Genomic DNA, 16647 nt, shown 5'->3' on the forward strand with positions numbered 1-16647 from the left:
TTTATGGTGTTGAATGTTGGCCATTAAAAGAGAAGCATAATACTAAGTTAAGTGTTGCAGAGAAGAGGATGCTCAGGTGGATGAGTGGCTTTACCCTTAGAAATATGATACGAAATGAGCATATACGTGAAAAGGTTGGATTAGTGCTCAGGTGGATGAGTCGCCTTTGATGGTTTGGTCACATAAAACGGCGGACTTCTGATGACTCGACTAGCAAAATAGAGGTATTATATTTGACTTATGTTAAGAAAGGTAGAGGGTACCTTAAAAGACTTTGTTAGAAAATCTTGAAAATACTAGAATTTGACTTTAACAAGACACAATGGAGAAAAAGGATTCATGTAGCCGATCCACGTAGTGGGACAAATGTTGACTAAGGGGCATGCGGGGTGAATGCACACCAACTCATTTTGTATATTCTTTAGAATGCGCCAAATTATTTGACTTATTTGTTCCGTTTTAAATTTTAAAATTTACATGCTCCTACTGGTAATAAATTATACTATACATAATCCTCCAAAAAAAAAAAAAAATTAAATTTATCCTACCATAAATCACAGTAGAATGTTCTTACACATTCACGCTCGTGAGAAGCGTCTTAGTTGAGCAACCAAAGACTACAAACATCCATCACGAGCCGTAAACAGCTCGCATTTTGAACAGTCTACTTCCACAGTCAAAACTTCAAAACAACTACACCGACGACACAAAAGAGTAGCACTCACACCATCCCATCACCAATGCTCGCGGTTGATCTCTTCTTCTTTTCTAACAAATGCAAAGTTGTTCAAAATGATCCCTTGCTTGGTTTCAAAGCCTTCTCCTCTGCCAAAAATTATTCCAAACCTTCTTCGTAGGAGCGGCGATTAGAGATTCCACTCTTTTTAGCCCTTCTTTAAACGCAGAGAGAGGATTGACTATTAATTTTATAGAAGAGTTCATCAATTGTTTCTTCTCTCAAGCTACCGGTCATGCCGTTGTTGTCGTCGGCGTCGCAGTTCAGCGCTGTGGCTCATGTCCTCGGTCTCACCGCTGCTATTCTGGTTATTGTTTGGGTGGTGCATTACGGCGGTGGCGCTGACCTCAACTCCGAGAACACCGATCTCATTTTCAATGTAAATAACTTCATCTCAACTTTTCTTTTTTGGGGACTTCGATGAAATTAGATCACAGTTATTATTTGGATGTTTTGAATAAATGTTAGTTAGGTTAACGAGCATGACGCATAATATAAGGGAGTAATTAACCACAAATTTCTTTTAGTCCTTGAAAACCCTAATTGCTTAGCCTTTTATCTCGATCCGATTTTCAATGGCATCGAAGGCGAAAAATAAGATGGCAGAGAAGAAGCCGACGACGATTGAGAAGAAGCTTGTAGCAGAGAATGTTCTGCCCGATAAGAAGCACAAGGTGCGAAAGCGAATTCCACCCAAAGGAGGGCACAAGAAGAAGAAATCACTGGATAGTTACAAGATCTACATTTTGGTGTGCATTCAATCAATCTTATTTGATTTGATTTGTTATTTTGATTGCATCAATAAATTGATTCAGCCTATGAAAAAAACAAAGTATAACACCAAGGGGTTGGCAACAACATTTATTAGGATTTATGCTAAGGGATTCTACAACCAAAAAATTCATTTTCACTCCAAAATATAGCAACTCTTTAAAATTCTCTAATTTATCTCCAATCAAATTCCATTTTTAGCACAAAAATAAAAAAATAAAATTATATGTATATTCTTTATCAGCCAAGCTCTACGCAGAATTGCTCGCCTTTCTATGCTTTTGCCATTTCATGATTTAACCAAAAAAAAAAAAAAGTTTGTGAAGAGTGCTATGCCACGATGTTGAAGCGGACGACAAACACTTGTTTGTAACTCGGTTGGAGTTGGTCTAAATCCTGCCTAACGAGATTTAATCAACTGGTAGATGTCATGCCAGAATAAATCCTATGTTCCCTCTTTGTTCTATAAATTCCAATTCTACGAAATCTTGCAATTTGATGGATTTACGGGATTTGGCTGAAGAAAATCGTGAAAGGTAGAACAATAGTTACCTTCACAGCAAGCAAGCTCCCGTCGCAACGTCATATCTAATAGGAAGAACACAAACTTTTGTGAATTCCGATTCGATGGGAAGAAACATCATCGAAGGAGGTTAAGAAGACTTTAGCTACTTGTTCAAAACCCTACCTCAGGCAAAGCATACATAGTCCAACAACATCGACGAATGTAGAAGAGAAGAAAAAAGAAAGAACAAACGGTATGCAATTAATTTAAGTAATAATACATCATCAAAAAATTATCTTGATCGGGCATGAATCTCGATGCAAAATCAAGTTGGAAACATTCAAAATTAAAATTGGGACCATCTGAACTCCGATTTCAGCAAACATACAGTCAAAATGAAGGTATTAGAAATACAAACCCAACAACACCAACTTTGACTCAATCCGAGCCCAAATGAGACCAAATCAATGACCTGAAGCACTGTTGGAAGGTTCAAACCACAATTTGGATTACCAAACGGTTGGCCAAACATTACGTTCTTTTAGTCGAATCGAGAGGCTCGACGAGACAAATCCAACGAACTCAAGATCGCCAAATTCCGACATCATTAAAACCTTTAAATGTTTGACGAACGGTCCACGATCAAGGGATTCAATATCGGCAGTCCATCCAACCACTCCCCATTTACTCTTGATCTCTCACCTATTTATAGGTCATGCCACTCCATAAATCTATAAATAGACCCCTCCTTTCTCTAGAAAAAGGGGGATTGAAGCAAGAAGAGAGGAAGGAAGAAGAGAATGAAGAGAAGGAAGAAGCTCCTCCTCGACCACCACCGGTCTTTTATCGGACCACCACTAGAGGTCCTCACCATCGTCGCACCACCACCTGACGTCGTTGCTCCACCGGACCACCACCTGAGGCCCTGAGCTCTGCCAGACCATCACTTGAGGCCCTCACCTACGCTAGACCACCGCCTGATGTCGTTGCTCTGTCGGACCACCACATGAGGCCCTAAGCTCCGCTAGACCACCACCCTCACCTCCGCCGGACCACTACCTGACGTCGTTGCTCCCCGGACCACCACCTGAGGCCTTGAGCTCCGTCGGACCACCACCTGAGGCCCTGAGCTCCTATGGACCGGCCACCACTTGAGGCCCGGACTTCCGCCGGATCACCACCTGATGCTCGGACTTCTATCAGACCATCACCTGAGGCCCGTACTTTTGTCGAGCCACCACTTGATGCCTAGAGTTCTCCTGGAATATCTTCCTTCTATTGTGGTCTTTCAGACCCTCGTCTCCTACCAACTACGGTTCTTCTGACCTCTATCGCCTATAATGGTCATTCCGACCTCCATCACCAGACAATGGTATTTCAGACCCCGGTATCCTGCCAACTACGGTCTTTCAGACCCTGGTCTCTTGCCGACCTCCGTCGCCTACTATGGTCATTCCATCTCCATCACCAGGTTACGGTCTTTCAGACCCCGGTCTCCTGCCAACTACAGTCTTTCGAACCCATGGTCTTCTACCAACTATGGTCCTTCCGGCCTCCATCAACAGGCAACGATCTTTCTGACCGCGGTTTTCTGTATACTACGATCTTTCAGATCCCTGTCTCATGCCAACTATGGCTATTGCAACCAAACAAACATATCTATGTCTATTATTGTAACTCCCACCATGTAATGCGCTCTATATGATGTATATTTGTATCATCAAGCCAAGACCTTCTCCTAAGGAAGGGCCTCATTTGTAATTGATTGCAAATATTAATGGATTCATTCAAACTGGGTCAGACCCCATGATTTTTCCCCCTTTTCAGGGATTTCAACGTAAAAATTCTGGTCTCTTATGAACGCTAAACCCTCTCTCTTATCTGATTGTGTGCTGGATCTCTGTATAATGCTAAGATGTTAAACTATATATTTATCTACCGCCGCGGATACTCCAGGACACAACAAGTAATTTAGTTAATATAAATTAAAATTAAAAATTAATTAGATAATTAATAATATAAATAATAATTAAATAATTAATATTCTAAATAATAATTAAATAACTACTAAAAAAATAATAGTGGTTATATAATTAGTTAAATTATTAATATTTATAATTGCAATTTTGTAATTATGCTAGTTATTTTCGTTGCATGAATTAGTGGAACAATTAGTTACTATTTCTCTGCCATCTTATTTACACTTGACGACGGACTTCTAATGACTTGTAGCTTACTGTTTGGACTTGGGAAATTTTTTTAGAATTATTTCAGATCCGATAATATTCTCTTAATTGAAATTAATGTTAAATATATGATAATGATTTTTTTGTTTGTACAATTTAGCCTAAAAAATATTCATTTAGATGATATTTTGTTCGTTTTAATAAAATAAATATTTATTGTTTAACATAAGATTTTTCATTTAAAATTTTACTTTCAAAAATTTAAAAGTGAACCACCAAACATTATATATTTAGATCATAAATTCAGATCATAATAAAAAAAATTAATAGATTAATACGGCTATGATGTTACCTTTGCTCTAAATAGTGGATTGTAAATAAAATAATTGGGCATTATTTTTTAACAAATTAAATTAAAAAAATTCATTTCATTATCTATTTTTGACTACAACAATAATTTATTTTATACTAAACAATTTAGTATTTATAAGTTCAGCACCAGAATCCTTATCCGGAGGTTCTTCTTGTTGCAGGTGCACCCCTTAGTGATGACTTTGGGCTTCATTCTCGTTATAGGTGAAGGTAATAACTTAAGTTTTTTTTTTTTTTTTTTTTTTTTTTTTTTTTTTTTTTTTTTAATAGATATTTGGCAGCTTTCTAAATTAAATTTTTACTATAGAAAATAACAGTAAGAAAGCTATTTCAAATGTTTAGGCTTTGTTTGGTACGGCTTTTTTATTGTTTTCTAAAATGGAGTTTTAGTACAAAAATAAAAAATTTTGTACTAAAACTCAATTTTAGAAAGCAGTAAAAAAGCCGTCCCAAACGAAGCCTTAGTTTGGAACGTTTTTCTTACTACTTCTTAAAACAACTTTATAGTACAAATTTTTTACTTTTTTACTACAAAACTACTTTAAAAACAATAAAAAAGTCGTCATAAAGGAAGCCAAAATCTTAAGATGATCAATTTATTAGATCTTGACCTGCATTAGAGTTAGCTTACTGCTTATTCTTTTCAAAGTTTAATGATTTTGATAGCTAAGGGCATCTCCAACCGAACTCCAAACGCTTGAATATCGTCGCTCGCGAGCTCCAGCCGAATGGTAAAATTTTCGCTATTTGGTTGCGGGTGAACAGTGAGACGCCAATATTGGTGTTGAACTATATTCATCTCCGTTATTTCTCTGTCTTTACCGAACTTGTCGAAGAAACGCGCAAAAAAATACAACGACCGTTACCTTTGCAAAAGGGGGCAAAATGGAGTTCGATTGGAGATGAATCACCGGAGTTTTTTAGTTTCACGACATTTTGAAGTGAAAAATGAGATTTTCGATTGGACATGTCCGAATAACATATAAATTTGATTTTTTATGGTGTTTTTGAGTAGCAATAATGGCTTACAATACTGTACCGAGCCGGAAAACAGTGCAAAAGAGCATACACATGTTGCTGCATTTGCTGGCTCTGGTCCTCGGAGTACTCGGAATCTACGCAGCTTTCAAATTCCACAACGAGAGCCAAATACCGAACATGTATACTCTGCATTCGTGGCTTGGCATCTGTACCATTTGCTTGTTCGGTTTGCAGGTTCCTCCTCAATTATAATTATTCATATTTTTATTTATAATTAATTTTTGTCATGATTGCTTAGAGAGAGTAGTTTAGATGATTTGGCCACATAAAATATTAGCCTTCTCATAAACCGGTTAGGAGATAAATCTAAAAAGATTTAATTAAAAAATAACATAAATTATTCTCCCAAAAAAAAAATAAAAAAAAAATAACATAAATGACTTTTTAATTAAATTTATATGAGAATTCAACTCTTAGGATCTCTAGAACCGAATGACATTCAATTTTTACAGCTTCCACGAGCGTCCACACGAATGACAAAAGAAAACGTATTTTTGCCTTTTATCTCGGTTGTGAATAATGTGACGTTAATATTGACGTAGTACTATTTACAAAAAACATATTTTTTTGTGTAGAAAAATGAATGTTAGAAATAGAGATGAGGAAGAATATATGTAGAATATTTTTTTTATGGTGTTAGAAATGGAGTTTTGTTAGAGATGAATTAATGTTTGATATGAGTGTTATTCTATGATGCACGGACACGGACACAGCGACACGGATACGACACGACACGGACATGAGACACGTCAGTTATTGAAAATATAGGACACGGACACGGGTTGAACACGATATTATAGTTTTTATATTTAAAAAATAGTGTATAAAAATTAAATATGTATAATGTTAAAAATATTTTTTAATCGGACACATTTTCAGCGTGTCCGACACGTGTCGAAAGAGTGTCGGACGAGTGTCTTGTCGGATACGGTCTCGGACACTGCACGTCTCTTTGAGGAGAAGTGTCGGTGCATCATAGGTGTTATTGTATTTTGAAATGTAAGATAAAGACTTGTTGTTATTATTGTTGGTGTTATAATTAATTTGACTTTTAATGATGATTTTGTTGCAGTGGATATTTGGGTTCTTCAGCTTCTGGTTTCCGGGAGCGCCGCCTATGACGAGGACGATGCTAGTTCCGCTACACGCCACCGCAGGTTTGGCTATTTTTCTGATGGCGATATGCACCGCCGAGACGGGCTTTATGGAGAAAGGGGGCGAAGGGCCAGGCGCTGAGACTCGGCTCATCAACTTCGCAGGGCTGATCATTCTCCTCTTCGGCCTGTTTGTCAGCCTGTCCACGGCCCTTCCCAGAATCATGTCTTAAGCGCTTTTGGAATTTTGTGGTGAACGACTGAATTGAAGGTGGGATTTGCGTTGTGATTCTTTGAGATTATAATTAGTATTCTGTTGTTTTTTTTTTTTCTTTTCTCATGAGTTGTATGATGAATAATGGTTGTTCTTGCTTTGTTTTTTTGGGGCATTTATGTCAATTAAGATAAATTCACATACACATCACATATCTAAGTTTTGGTGAATTATTCTGTGCGGATACAGACGCCTTCTAGAGACGAATCAGAACGCGCCATATCCCATTTGTTTTGTACCATGGCTATTTACCACTGTGTACCGGGTCACGTGATGCGTTCTGATTTGCTTCCGGGCAGTCCCGTGTCCGCACAGAATAATTTCTTTAAGTTTTGAATTCAATACATCTTTATTGATAGCCAAAGCTCCCAATGAATATATCAAGTGAGTTACATGTTGATATATTCATTTAAGCTTTAAAGAATAAAAAAATATTTTGTTGCCTCAATAATGGAGTGCTAAAAAATTATGATTAGATAGGCATGAGAGAGAGAGAGAAAGACAGAAAAATCTTAATAATTTCTTATGTGACTGTCTATTACATGCAATTCATTTATAAGAACCCAATTGTTAATATATTATTTTTATGGAAACATAACTCTTATATATTATGAAAAATTAATAGAGGGTCTTAGCCCATTTTTATTAGCTATAAAAGACCATTATATAACGTCAAAATATCAAAATATAACTCAAAATGGTTAAAAAAAAATGTAAATTTGAGGTGCTGCAAAAATTATTCAATGCTTAAAATAATAGAACATATAAAAATAAAATAAAATTACTTAACTAGACTCAGAATGTTAAAAAGATCACCCATGAGCAGTTAAATGTAATCAGCGATGTAGTTTTGCATCTTCAATTGTCACAACTAGGGGTGTCAAGATTTGATCCGACTCAAAAAAATTTGGGTGCGGGTCAACCCGTTTATCATACTAGTCGGGTTTGGGTTCAAGAAACCATTACGTTTTGAAAATCAGGTCGGGTTCCGGTTGACCCGAAAATCCTAAAATGACCCGTGAAGCCACGCAGTTCAAGCGACTATGCATTAATGCGTTCTTTGTTTTCACATTTTAAGGTTATTTACCAGTTCACATCTTTAGCTAATCAGCTCTTTCATTCTCATTCTCTTATGAGTTCTGCGTTCGTTCGTTGGTTTGTTATGTGACTTATGTTGACATCGTGTTGCCTTTCTTTTCTCGACCTCATTTGCTCGTCTATTTCTGGCTTCCTCTTTGTTCTTGCCTTGGCCTCCACCTCCTGCGCAGTTTCTCGTCGTTTCTACAATTTTGCTGTTGAGAGACAATTTTTTCACTTTGTCCTAGGTTAGTGCCAAGGTGATTTCTATTGATTCAAACTTGAAATGTTGCACTTAGCTGGGTTGCCTATATGTTGCCTTGTTGGGTTTGTTTACTATTAATTATTGTTGAAATGTTAAATGCTACACTATTATCATTACTATGTTTTCTATTTAGCTGGTTTTTGTGAGTTTGTTTATTGTAATTTGTTGTTGTGAGTTTGCTTCCCTTTATTTTGAAGTAATTCTTTTTAAAGTAAAATGGGTTAGCGGATGAATCCTAGTTAAGCCAGACCCGAATCGGCTCGGGTCCGAGTTTCCAACTCATTTCCCTAAACGAGTCAAGATTTGATTGTGTCATATGATGATGGGGTTTGAGCTATCTAGAACTCATAAAATTAAGCTTAACCTCAAGCATAAACTCAATTAATCAATCTCAAACTCAAAAAAATGTTGACTTGAATTTGACTCTATTCATTTACATTAGGGCCGGGTATTAAAATTTACCCGACCCAAATCAAATCAACCCGAATCCGACCCGCTAGCAATCTAAATGATCCGAATCTAATGCAATAACACACTTTGATTTAATTTTTTTTAATAACTTATAAACGATAACAATCTAAATGATCCGAATCTAATGCAATAACACACTTTGATTTAATATTTTTTAATAACTTATAAACGATAACATTTATAATTTTTTATTAAAAAAATAAGAAGATTATACTTACAAATAAGAAAGTTCAAGGAAAAATAATATTAAACTATCTTTCTTAGTCAAAGAATGGGTTCGCAGATCAACCCGAATCCGACTCGATTAATAAATGGATTAGAAAATCCAACAATCTGATCCGTTTATTAAATTGGTCAATCTGAACCCAATTATTTTGAGCCGGATTAACTATTCAAGTTATTTATTGAAAGATGAGCAGCTGAGTGTACCAATTTATAAGCAAATTCTACACAGTTTTTTTTTTTTTTTTTAATTTGAAAATTTCGTTGTGTACAGTTAATTATTGATTCATTATAATATAAAGCTAGACATTCATGCGTGGTGATTCCAGAGTGGAGGAAAATGGTCTCTCTAATTTAAGCAATTTGCGTAAGACTATATAATTTCAGCAATTAATCATATTAAGACAAATGTCAATTTTGACTTAGCTTACTTCTCAATGTCATAAGTCATACTAAGGCTCGTTTAAGATATATAGTTTTTTTTACTATTTTTTAAAATAATTTTTTTATAAAAAAAAAATTGAATTAAAAATGTTATACTAAAAAAGTTATTTTAGATTTTGTTTGGAATAGCTTTATTACTGCTTTCCAAAACTAATATATATAAAATTTTGTTGAACTCAAATTTTTTATACTGAAAAATTGCTTTAGAAAATAGTAAAAAGTTACAAACGATGCCTTAGAACACAATAAAAAAAGTAATAAAAAATGCAGCCTACATGCATTTAGTAATAAAAAAGCTGGCTTTTTTTATTAGAAATAATATTTGTTGCGTCCAGGAGTATTCGCGGCGGTAGAGAAATATCATATTTAACGTCTTAGCATTGTACGAAAATTCGGCACGCAATCAGATAAGGAGAGAGGGTCTAGCATTTATGAGACACCAAGATTTTTACGTGGAAAACCCCTGTAAAAGGGGGAAAAACCACGGGGCCTAGCCTAGTTTGAATGAATCCACTAGTATTGCAGTCGATTACAAATGAGGCCCTTCCCTAGGAGAAGGCCTTAGCTTGATGTACATCTTATGGAGTACATTACATGATGTAAATACAAAGAATCACTATTGACATGTTCGCTTTGTTAGAAGGACTGCAGTCGGCGGGCGACGTAGGTCAGGAGGACCGTAGTCAGCTGGCGACGGAGGACTGTAGTCGGCGGGCGACGGAGGTCGGAAAGTTTGTATTCGGCGGGCGACATAAGTCAGGAGGACCGTATTCAACGGGCGGCGGATGTCGGAAAGACTGTAGTCGGCGGGCGACGTAAGTCAGGAGGACCGTAGTCGGCTGGCGACGGAGGTCGAAAGGACTGTAGTCTGACGACGAAGATCAGTATGACAGCGTCAGGCAGAAGTCCAGCAATAGAAACAAATGCATCTTCGCATAGACGTCCAATGAAGTCCGATAACCGGTAGAAGTCCGGCGTCGGGTAGAAACTTGGTGAAGAGTGAAGGTCCGACGTCGGGTAGAAATCCGACGTCTTTAGATGGCAGAGGAGAACTCCGGCTTCACTTGGGCTCGTCAAAATCGGAGACCGTTTGGTAACTCAAATTGCGGTTGAACCTTCCAACAGCGCTTTGAACCCTTGATTCAGACTCATTTGGGTTCGGATTGGGTTGATCTTGGTGTCGTTGGGTTCGTATTTCCGAGACGCTCAGTTTGACTGTAAGTTCTCTGAAATCGGAGTTTGGGTGCTCCCAAAATTAATTTTTGAAGTTTTCAACTTATTTTTGCCTTGAGATTCGTGCCCGATTAAGATAGTTTTATAATGACGTATCAATATTGTATTCAATTCAGTTTGTTTTTTTAAGAGCCTGTTTGATTGCAAGAATTTAGGATATTTAAAAATTATAAAAGTATTTTAAATTGAATATATTATATTTTGATCTTTTTTAGGTTTTTTTTATAATTCTTAGAATAAATTTATGAATTTTTTACTTTATTTGTTTGGATAGTTGAAAATTTCTTTCATTATTTTAGTTTAGATCAGGACGGGAATAGTGGTTGTGTATTTACTAGTGTGCGATTGGACTCAAGGACAAAAAGGGTTAATAGCATTGGGTCGAGATTGACATGGGTTATGAACTTATGATCAAAATGTACTAAAAAAGCTATTTTAGAAAGTAATAACAAAGTTTCCTGAAATAAAACCGTAGTCCTCTACATCCATAGTCTCACTTATTTTTTTATATTACCCAATTACAATTACAATTACAATTTGATAAAAGAATAATTTCAATTGTATATTCAAATGATATATATGATCATAGCTTAATTTTTTATATAATTTACAGGCTTGTATATCATGAAAAAAAAATAATAAAAAAAAAAGAATATCAATGGTCACATAAAAATATAAAAAGACATGTATATTAATGTCTATACTTAGCCAATGAATACTTTAATTAGGTAATTTGAAATATTGTTCTCTTCATATTTCATCTCTCAACATTAAAAGTCTTTTAATTAAAATTAACATTAAATCTTCGAGGAGAAACTACATCAAAATCACTCCACATTGATGAAGTTCATACTGACCTTCCATAGTATCTATCTAAAGATCATAACATTTAGTCCAATTAATACAAACTCACATACATATCATATATTTAAGACTCGAACTCAAGACCTCTTAATATATCAAGATGAACGGGATAAGCTGTGTATATTTGAAGAGATTATTACGTGCGGAGTTCGGACGAGTTTGGAGGCTAATTTGGACGCGCCAAGTCACCCAATATACAATTTATTGGATGTCATGATGCATTTGAATTGATCTCCAGATTTCACGTAATAATTTTTCTTACCTTTGACACATTAATAATCCATAGTAAATCACCATATAAAACAAAAAGTTTTACAAGTTTTCCTAGTTGTAAAACAGAGGACGACCAGCTGGAAGGCCATGAGATCGGCCTGTATAATATATATCTTAATTTATTGATTCAAAATAACTCCGTCTTCTCCTTTGGAAATATCGCTGCGCACAAGCTGCAACCTCGCAACAACAATTAACTCGTCGTCAACGAATTCATCAGCCCTTCCAATCATTCAAAAAGGGGAAAAAAAAAAGAAATTAATTCCATGAATATGTAAAAATATTTATCTATTAATTATGTTGTAAGCAAATATTTAATCTGAGTTTATTGAGTAAAATAAATTTTTATTGTCTGGAATTTCTTCAAATCTGAAGCAGCAACATTTGGAGCGAGGTAGGAGAAATCAGGTCAGCATATATTTAAGAATTCTTAAATTTATTTTGAAATAAATATAAAATATGGATAATCAGCTCTTACTATACTGTATTAATTTCAATAAAATAAATTTAAATATTTTAAAATTCAATCATATCAAATTTTCCTTCGAAAGTAAAACTCTCTCTGTCTCACGTATAAATATAAGCAGTTACAGTGCATAAAAAAATCAAGCCGGCATTAGTTTCCTATATCTTCTCTTTCTCTCTCTCTCTTAGTTTCTCGCTTTGAGGTGCTCCCTAAGGCGAAGCCATGGCGAGAAGCAAGAACGGAGGGAGATATCGTATGTCTGCAACACCGGCAATTGTGATGGCGGAGATCTTCGCTGTTACAGCGATAACTCTCATGCTTGTTTCGGTCTTACACTTCGAAGGTGGCTTTTCGCTTAAAGCTGAAAACAAACGCGTGCGGCTATTCAATGTACGCACTTAATTTCATGCAATTATTTTTATATATTTCTGAATATTTTGTGACCAAATTTTGAGTAAAATGAACTTCAAAATCATTGAAGTATTCCTAAATTTGTATGATATAAATTAATTTGATTATCTATCTCTTTAACTCTTTTACAAGATCTTTAAAAGACTTTGACTTCATTTGGGATATGTTTTTTACTACTTATTAAAATAATTTTTTTTAAAAATTGTTGCGTCCTGGAATATTCGCGGCGGTAGAGAAATATATAGTTTAACGTCTTAGCGTTGTACGAAGATCCAGCACACAATCAGATAAGTGAGAGGGTGTAGCGTTCATAAGAGACACCAAAGTTTTTACGTGGAAAACCCCTGAAAAAAGGGGGAAAAACCACGGGGCCTAGCCCAGTTTGAATGAATCCACTAGTATTTGTAGTCGGTTACAAATGAGGCCCTTCCTTAGGAGAAGGCCTTGGATTGATGTAGCAAATATACATCATATAGATTGCATTACATGGTAAAAGTTACATATACAGGTTTGTTTGGCCTGAAAGACCGTGGTCGGCAGGAGACCGGAGTTAGAAAGTTGAGTTATTTTTTTCATTAAAAAAGGATTATAATATTATTTTAAAATGAGTGCAATATATATTTTGATTGATTATTAAAATGTTTGGTATTGATCTAAATCGATATATAATGTGATTAATTATTTGATGGTCATTATGGTTGATTTTTGTTACTATTATTGCTTCTTTCTTTTGAGGTAAGTTTACTATACATTTTGTTATTATTACTGTTAATTTCTTTCCTTCTGTGTAATGGGAGTCTAAACCTTCTCTCTAATATTGTCAAAATGTTCTCATTTTGATGAATCCAAAACTCGGAGCAACTTCTTGAAAGGAGTAGAAGACCTCCATCTTGCAAACGCTTAGAAAAACTCTTCTCTTCTCTATACAATTTGCGAGAAATTATTATGAGCGGTCATCGGACGTCATCTGAAGACGAATCAGGACACGCCATAATTCACCGCACAGAATAATTTCCCCCAATTTGCATCCCCTCACCTACCTCTTTACTCTCTTTACCTTCTATTGATTATGGAACATTTCTTTCTAAATCTCTATTTAAAACAATAATAAAAAAAATAGATTTGTGAATAGAGATCTTGTTATAATATTTCACTAGATATTATAAGATTTTTTGAAGTCAACATATAATTAAAAAAAAAAATTGTCAAATTAAATATATTAAAGATCTTTACATTCATATTCTATCTCCAAACTTTTTCATAAGACTCATAACCAAAATTAAAGTTAAGCTTAAGTGCTAACTACTTTCTAATTCTATATTAATATAAATTTTCACTATTTGATGTTAATTAAAATTGAGATTGAAATTTCTCAAACTCTCTACTATCGAGATATTACTCGCTTTAGTCTAATGGTCACACAGTTTTAGCCAATTTGCATAACTTCTTAATAAGTCACACATCCTAAGAGTGCTCCTACACGAGCAAATTAAACTGTAGAGTTTCTAATGAAATCCTAACCTAGCGATAAATTATTCTGTGTGGACACTGGACGGTTCGGAGACCAATTAAACACGCCACATCACCAAGTACACAGCAGTAACGAGCATCAGTACCGAAAAAAAAAAAGTGAAGTGGCGCCTTCTAGTTTGTCTCCGAATGCCGTCTGGTGTCCGCGTAGAATAATTTCACCAACCTAACACATCAAAAGACGTATCGATGTTTATGAGTTTTTTTTTTTATTTATTTAAGAGGTTACACATAGATGATACTTGCCCTAATATAAATAATATTAAAAACTTTAAAAGATATAAGAAAAATTGATGAATTCTAATAGAAGAGCACTTATATTTAATTCTCATGCCTAAACTAACACTCAAAACTTGGCAGGCACATTTTCTCTTTATGTTGTTCGGCCCTATCATATCCACTGGGCAAGGTAAGATTTTTTTCGGAAATTAATTAAAAAATTTTATTACATAAATAAAGTGTAGTTTTATTTAATAAAATAATTGTTTTAATTGCAATTTTTTATTTTTATTTATTTTGTTTGGATAGCTATCATGGCATTTAAGATTGTTCCTGGAACAAGAAAGGCGAGGAAGATAGTCCACATGTTGCTCAACTTGTTGGGTATTTTTTTGGGTGCTCTCGGCCTTATTGCTATCTTTAGGTTGTACAAGGAAAGTCAGTGGGCGCCAAATGTTCATAGTTTGCACTCATGGACTGGACTTGGCGTGATTGGGCTATATGTTATCCAGGTATTGATATTTCCATTATAAATGGTACAATATATTATTAATCATAGAGCTTTTTTACTATTTAATAAAATTATTATTGAGAAAATATTCTTTTTTAATTGCTATAAAAACAAATTTTTGGTTTTTTTTTATAAATAATGAAAAAATAGTGATTAAATAGAAATAATAATTACAGTCTGAAAAATAAATAATAAGAAAGTTGTCCCAAACAAAATCATAATTTTGATTTTTTGGGAAAAAAAGCTGGCCCTAAAAATTTTGATATTATTTTTATTAATATGTACTTGAAAATTATTAAATTTATTGTAAAATAAATATAATAAAATTTAATTATTATATATGTATAATATTAATCTCAAAGCAAAATGTTAATGCTCATTCTAATTAAAATTATATAAAGATGTTTTTTTTTCTTTTGAATTTATAACTTACAAAAATATGATATAAATCTTCTTCTTCTTTTTTTTTAAAATTCTTTAATAATTTATTAAGAATAAAAAAACTGACTTTTCACTTCTTCCTGTAACAAGCTATGATAACGCCAAAACGAGCCTCTATTTTGTGGGTGAGCAAAATATGATTTTGAAAAGTATAATGTCACGTATGAAATAAAAAGAGAATTTTTTTCTTAAAATTTAAATAGTTGCATTTATTGAAGTTGGACAAAATAATTAAAATATTTACTTTTTTAAGGAAAAAAAATCAGGGTGAGCAATTGCACTTCCTGGTTCCACCCCATGCTAGGAGTCTCCAATTCAAGAAAGAACCAGCAGAAAAATAACCGGTTCATTAATTAAGTAGTCAAAATGTTCTTAATTAATCTTAATCAACTAATCACAGATGAAAACAGTTAGTTAATCTCGAACATAATGATAAACATAACTAAGCAACCCATAAATTTTAATTTCTGTTATGTTTATATATGATTGATTAAGGACCGTTAAGCACTTATTAGTAGCACTAAACCCATAAATTTTAATCACTGTTATGTTTAGTTATGATTGATTAAGGACCGTTAAGCACTTATTAGCAGCACTAAAGGAAAGTTTAAAACGGATTAGCTGCTACAAGGAATGCAAACTAACTGGAATGTTTCTTAACAGTTCTTCCTTGGTTTCACTTTCTTCCTGTTTCCTGGAGCGAAGAAGAACATGAGGACAGATATGAAGCCATGGCATGCTTTCTTAGGACTTACAATCTTCATGCTCGCTATTTTCACCTCAGGAACTGGTTTAATCCAGAGATTCAGGTTCTTGGAACTTATGAAGGGAAGAGAGGCTCTTCTGCTTAACTTCACAGGAATAGCCATTGTCCTCTTTGGCATATCTGTGGTTCTATCGGTTATACTTTCATAAAGAATAAAGATAAAGAGCTGACCAATCATTTAAGTGGGGACTCTTTTTTATGGTTTTATTAGTGATTTATGTTGGTTTGTTTACACTTTGAATGCATGGGAAGGAATAATTACATATAGTTGTTGATAATAATAAAACAAAACTGGTTTGTTAGATTTGTGTCATTGCATGAGTGAGAGATTATTTTGATAAGCAATAAGATTTTTGTGATTTTTTTAACATCAGTTGTGAGAATGAGAACTGAGATATTGATGTATTTGTTGGGATCCTATTTTTCTTATGAGAAATATATATCCTATTTGTTAGGATCCTATTTTTTTTTTACA

At 34.3% G+C, this 16647-nt stretch overlaps 2 protein-coding genes across 2 annotated transcripts; both read left to right on the forward strand.

The window, feature by feature from the left end:
* Positions 1–971: 971 nt before the first annotated feature.
* On the forward strand, positions 972–6938 carry LOC110111246 (probable ascorbate-specific transmembrane electron transporter 1). The gene is made up of 4 exons (XM_020843021.2): positions 972–1115; positions 4732–4780; positions 5586–5785; positions 6684–6938. Exons 1-4 carry the CDS (start codon positions 972–974, stop codon positions 6936–6938), a joined length of 648 nt encoding a protein of 215 aa, XP_020698680.1.
* Positions 6939–12516: 5578 nt separating this feature from the next.
* LOC110111231 (ascorbate-specific transmembrane electron transporter 2-like) lies at positions 12517–16321 on the forward strand. Its single transcript, XM_020843001.1, has 4 exons — positions 12517–12684; positions 14596–14644; positions 14764–14966; positions 16070–16321. The coding sequence occupies exons 1-4, from the start codon at positions 12517–12519 to the stop codon at positions 16319–16321; spliced, it is 672 nt and encodes a 223-aa protein (XP_020698660.1).
* Positions 16322–16647: the final 326 nt, after the last annotated feature.

The sequence above is a fragment of the Dendrobium catenatum genome, unplaced genomic scaffold (assembly GCF_001605985.2).
Source record: "Dendrobium catenatum unplaced genomic scaffold, ASM160598v2 fragScaff_scaffold_1090, whole genome shotgun sequence".
NCBI lineage: Eukaryota > Viridiplantae > Streptophyta > Magnoliopsida > Asparagales > Orchidaceae > Dendrobium > Dendrobium catenatum.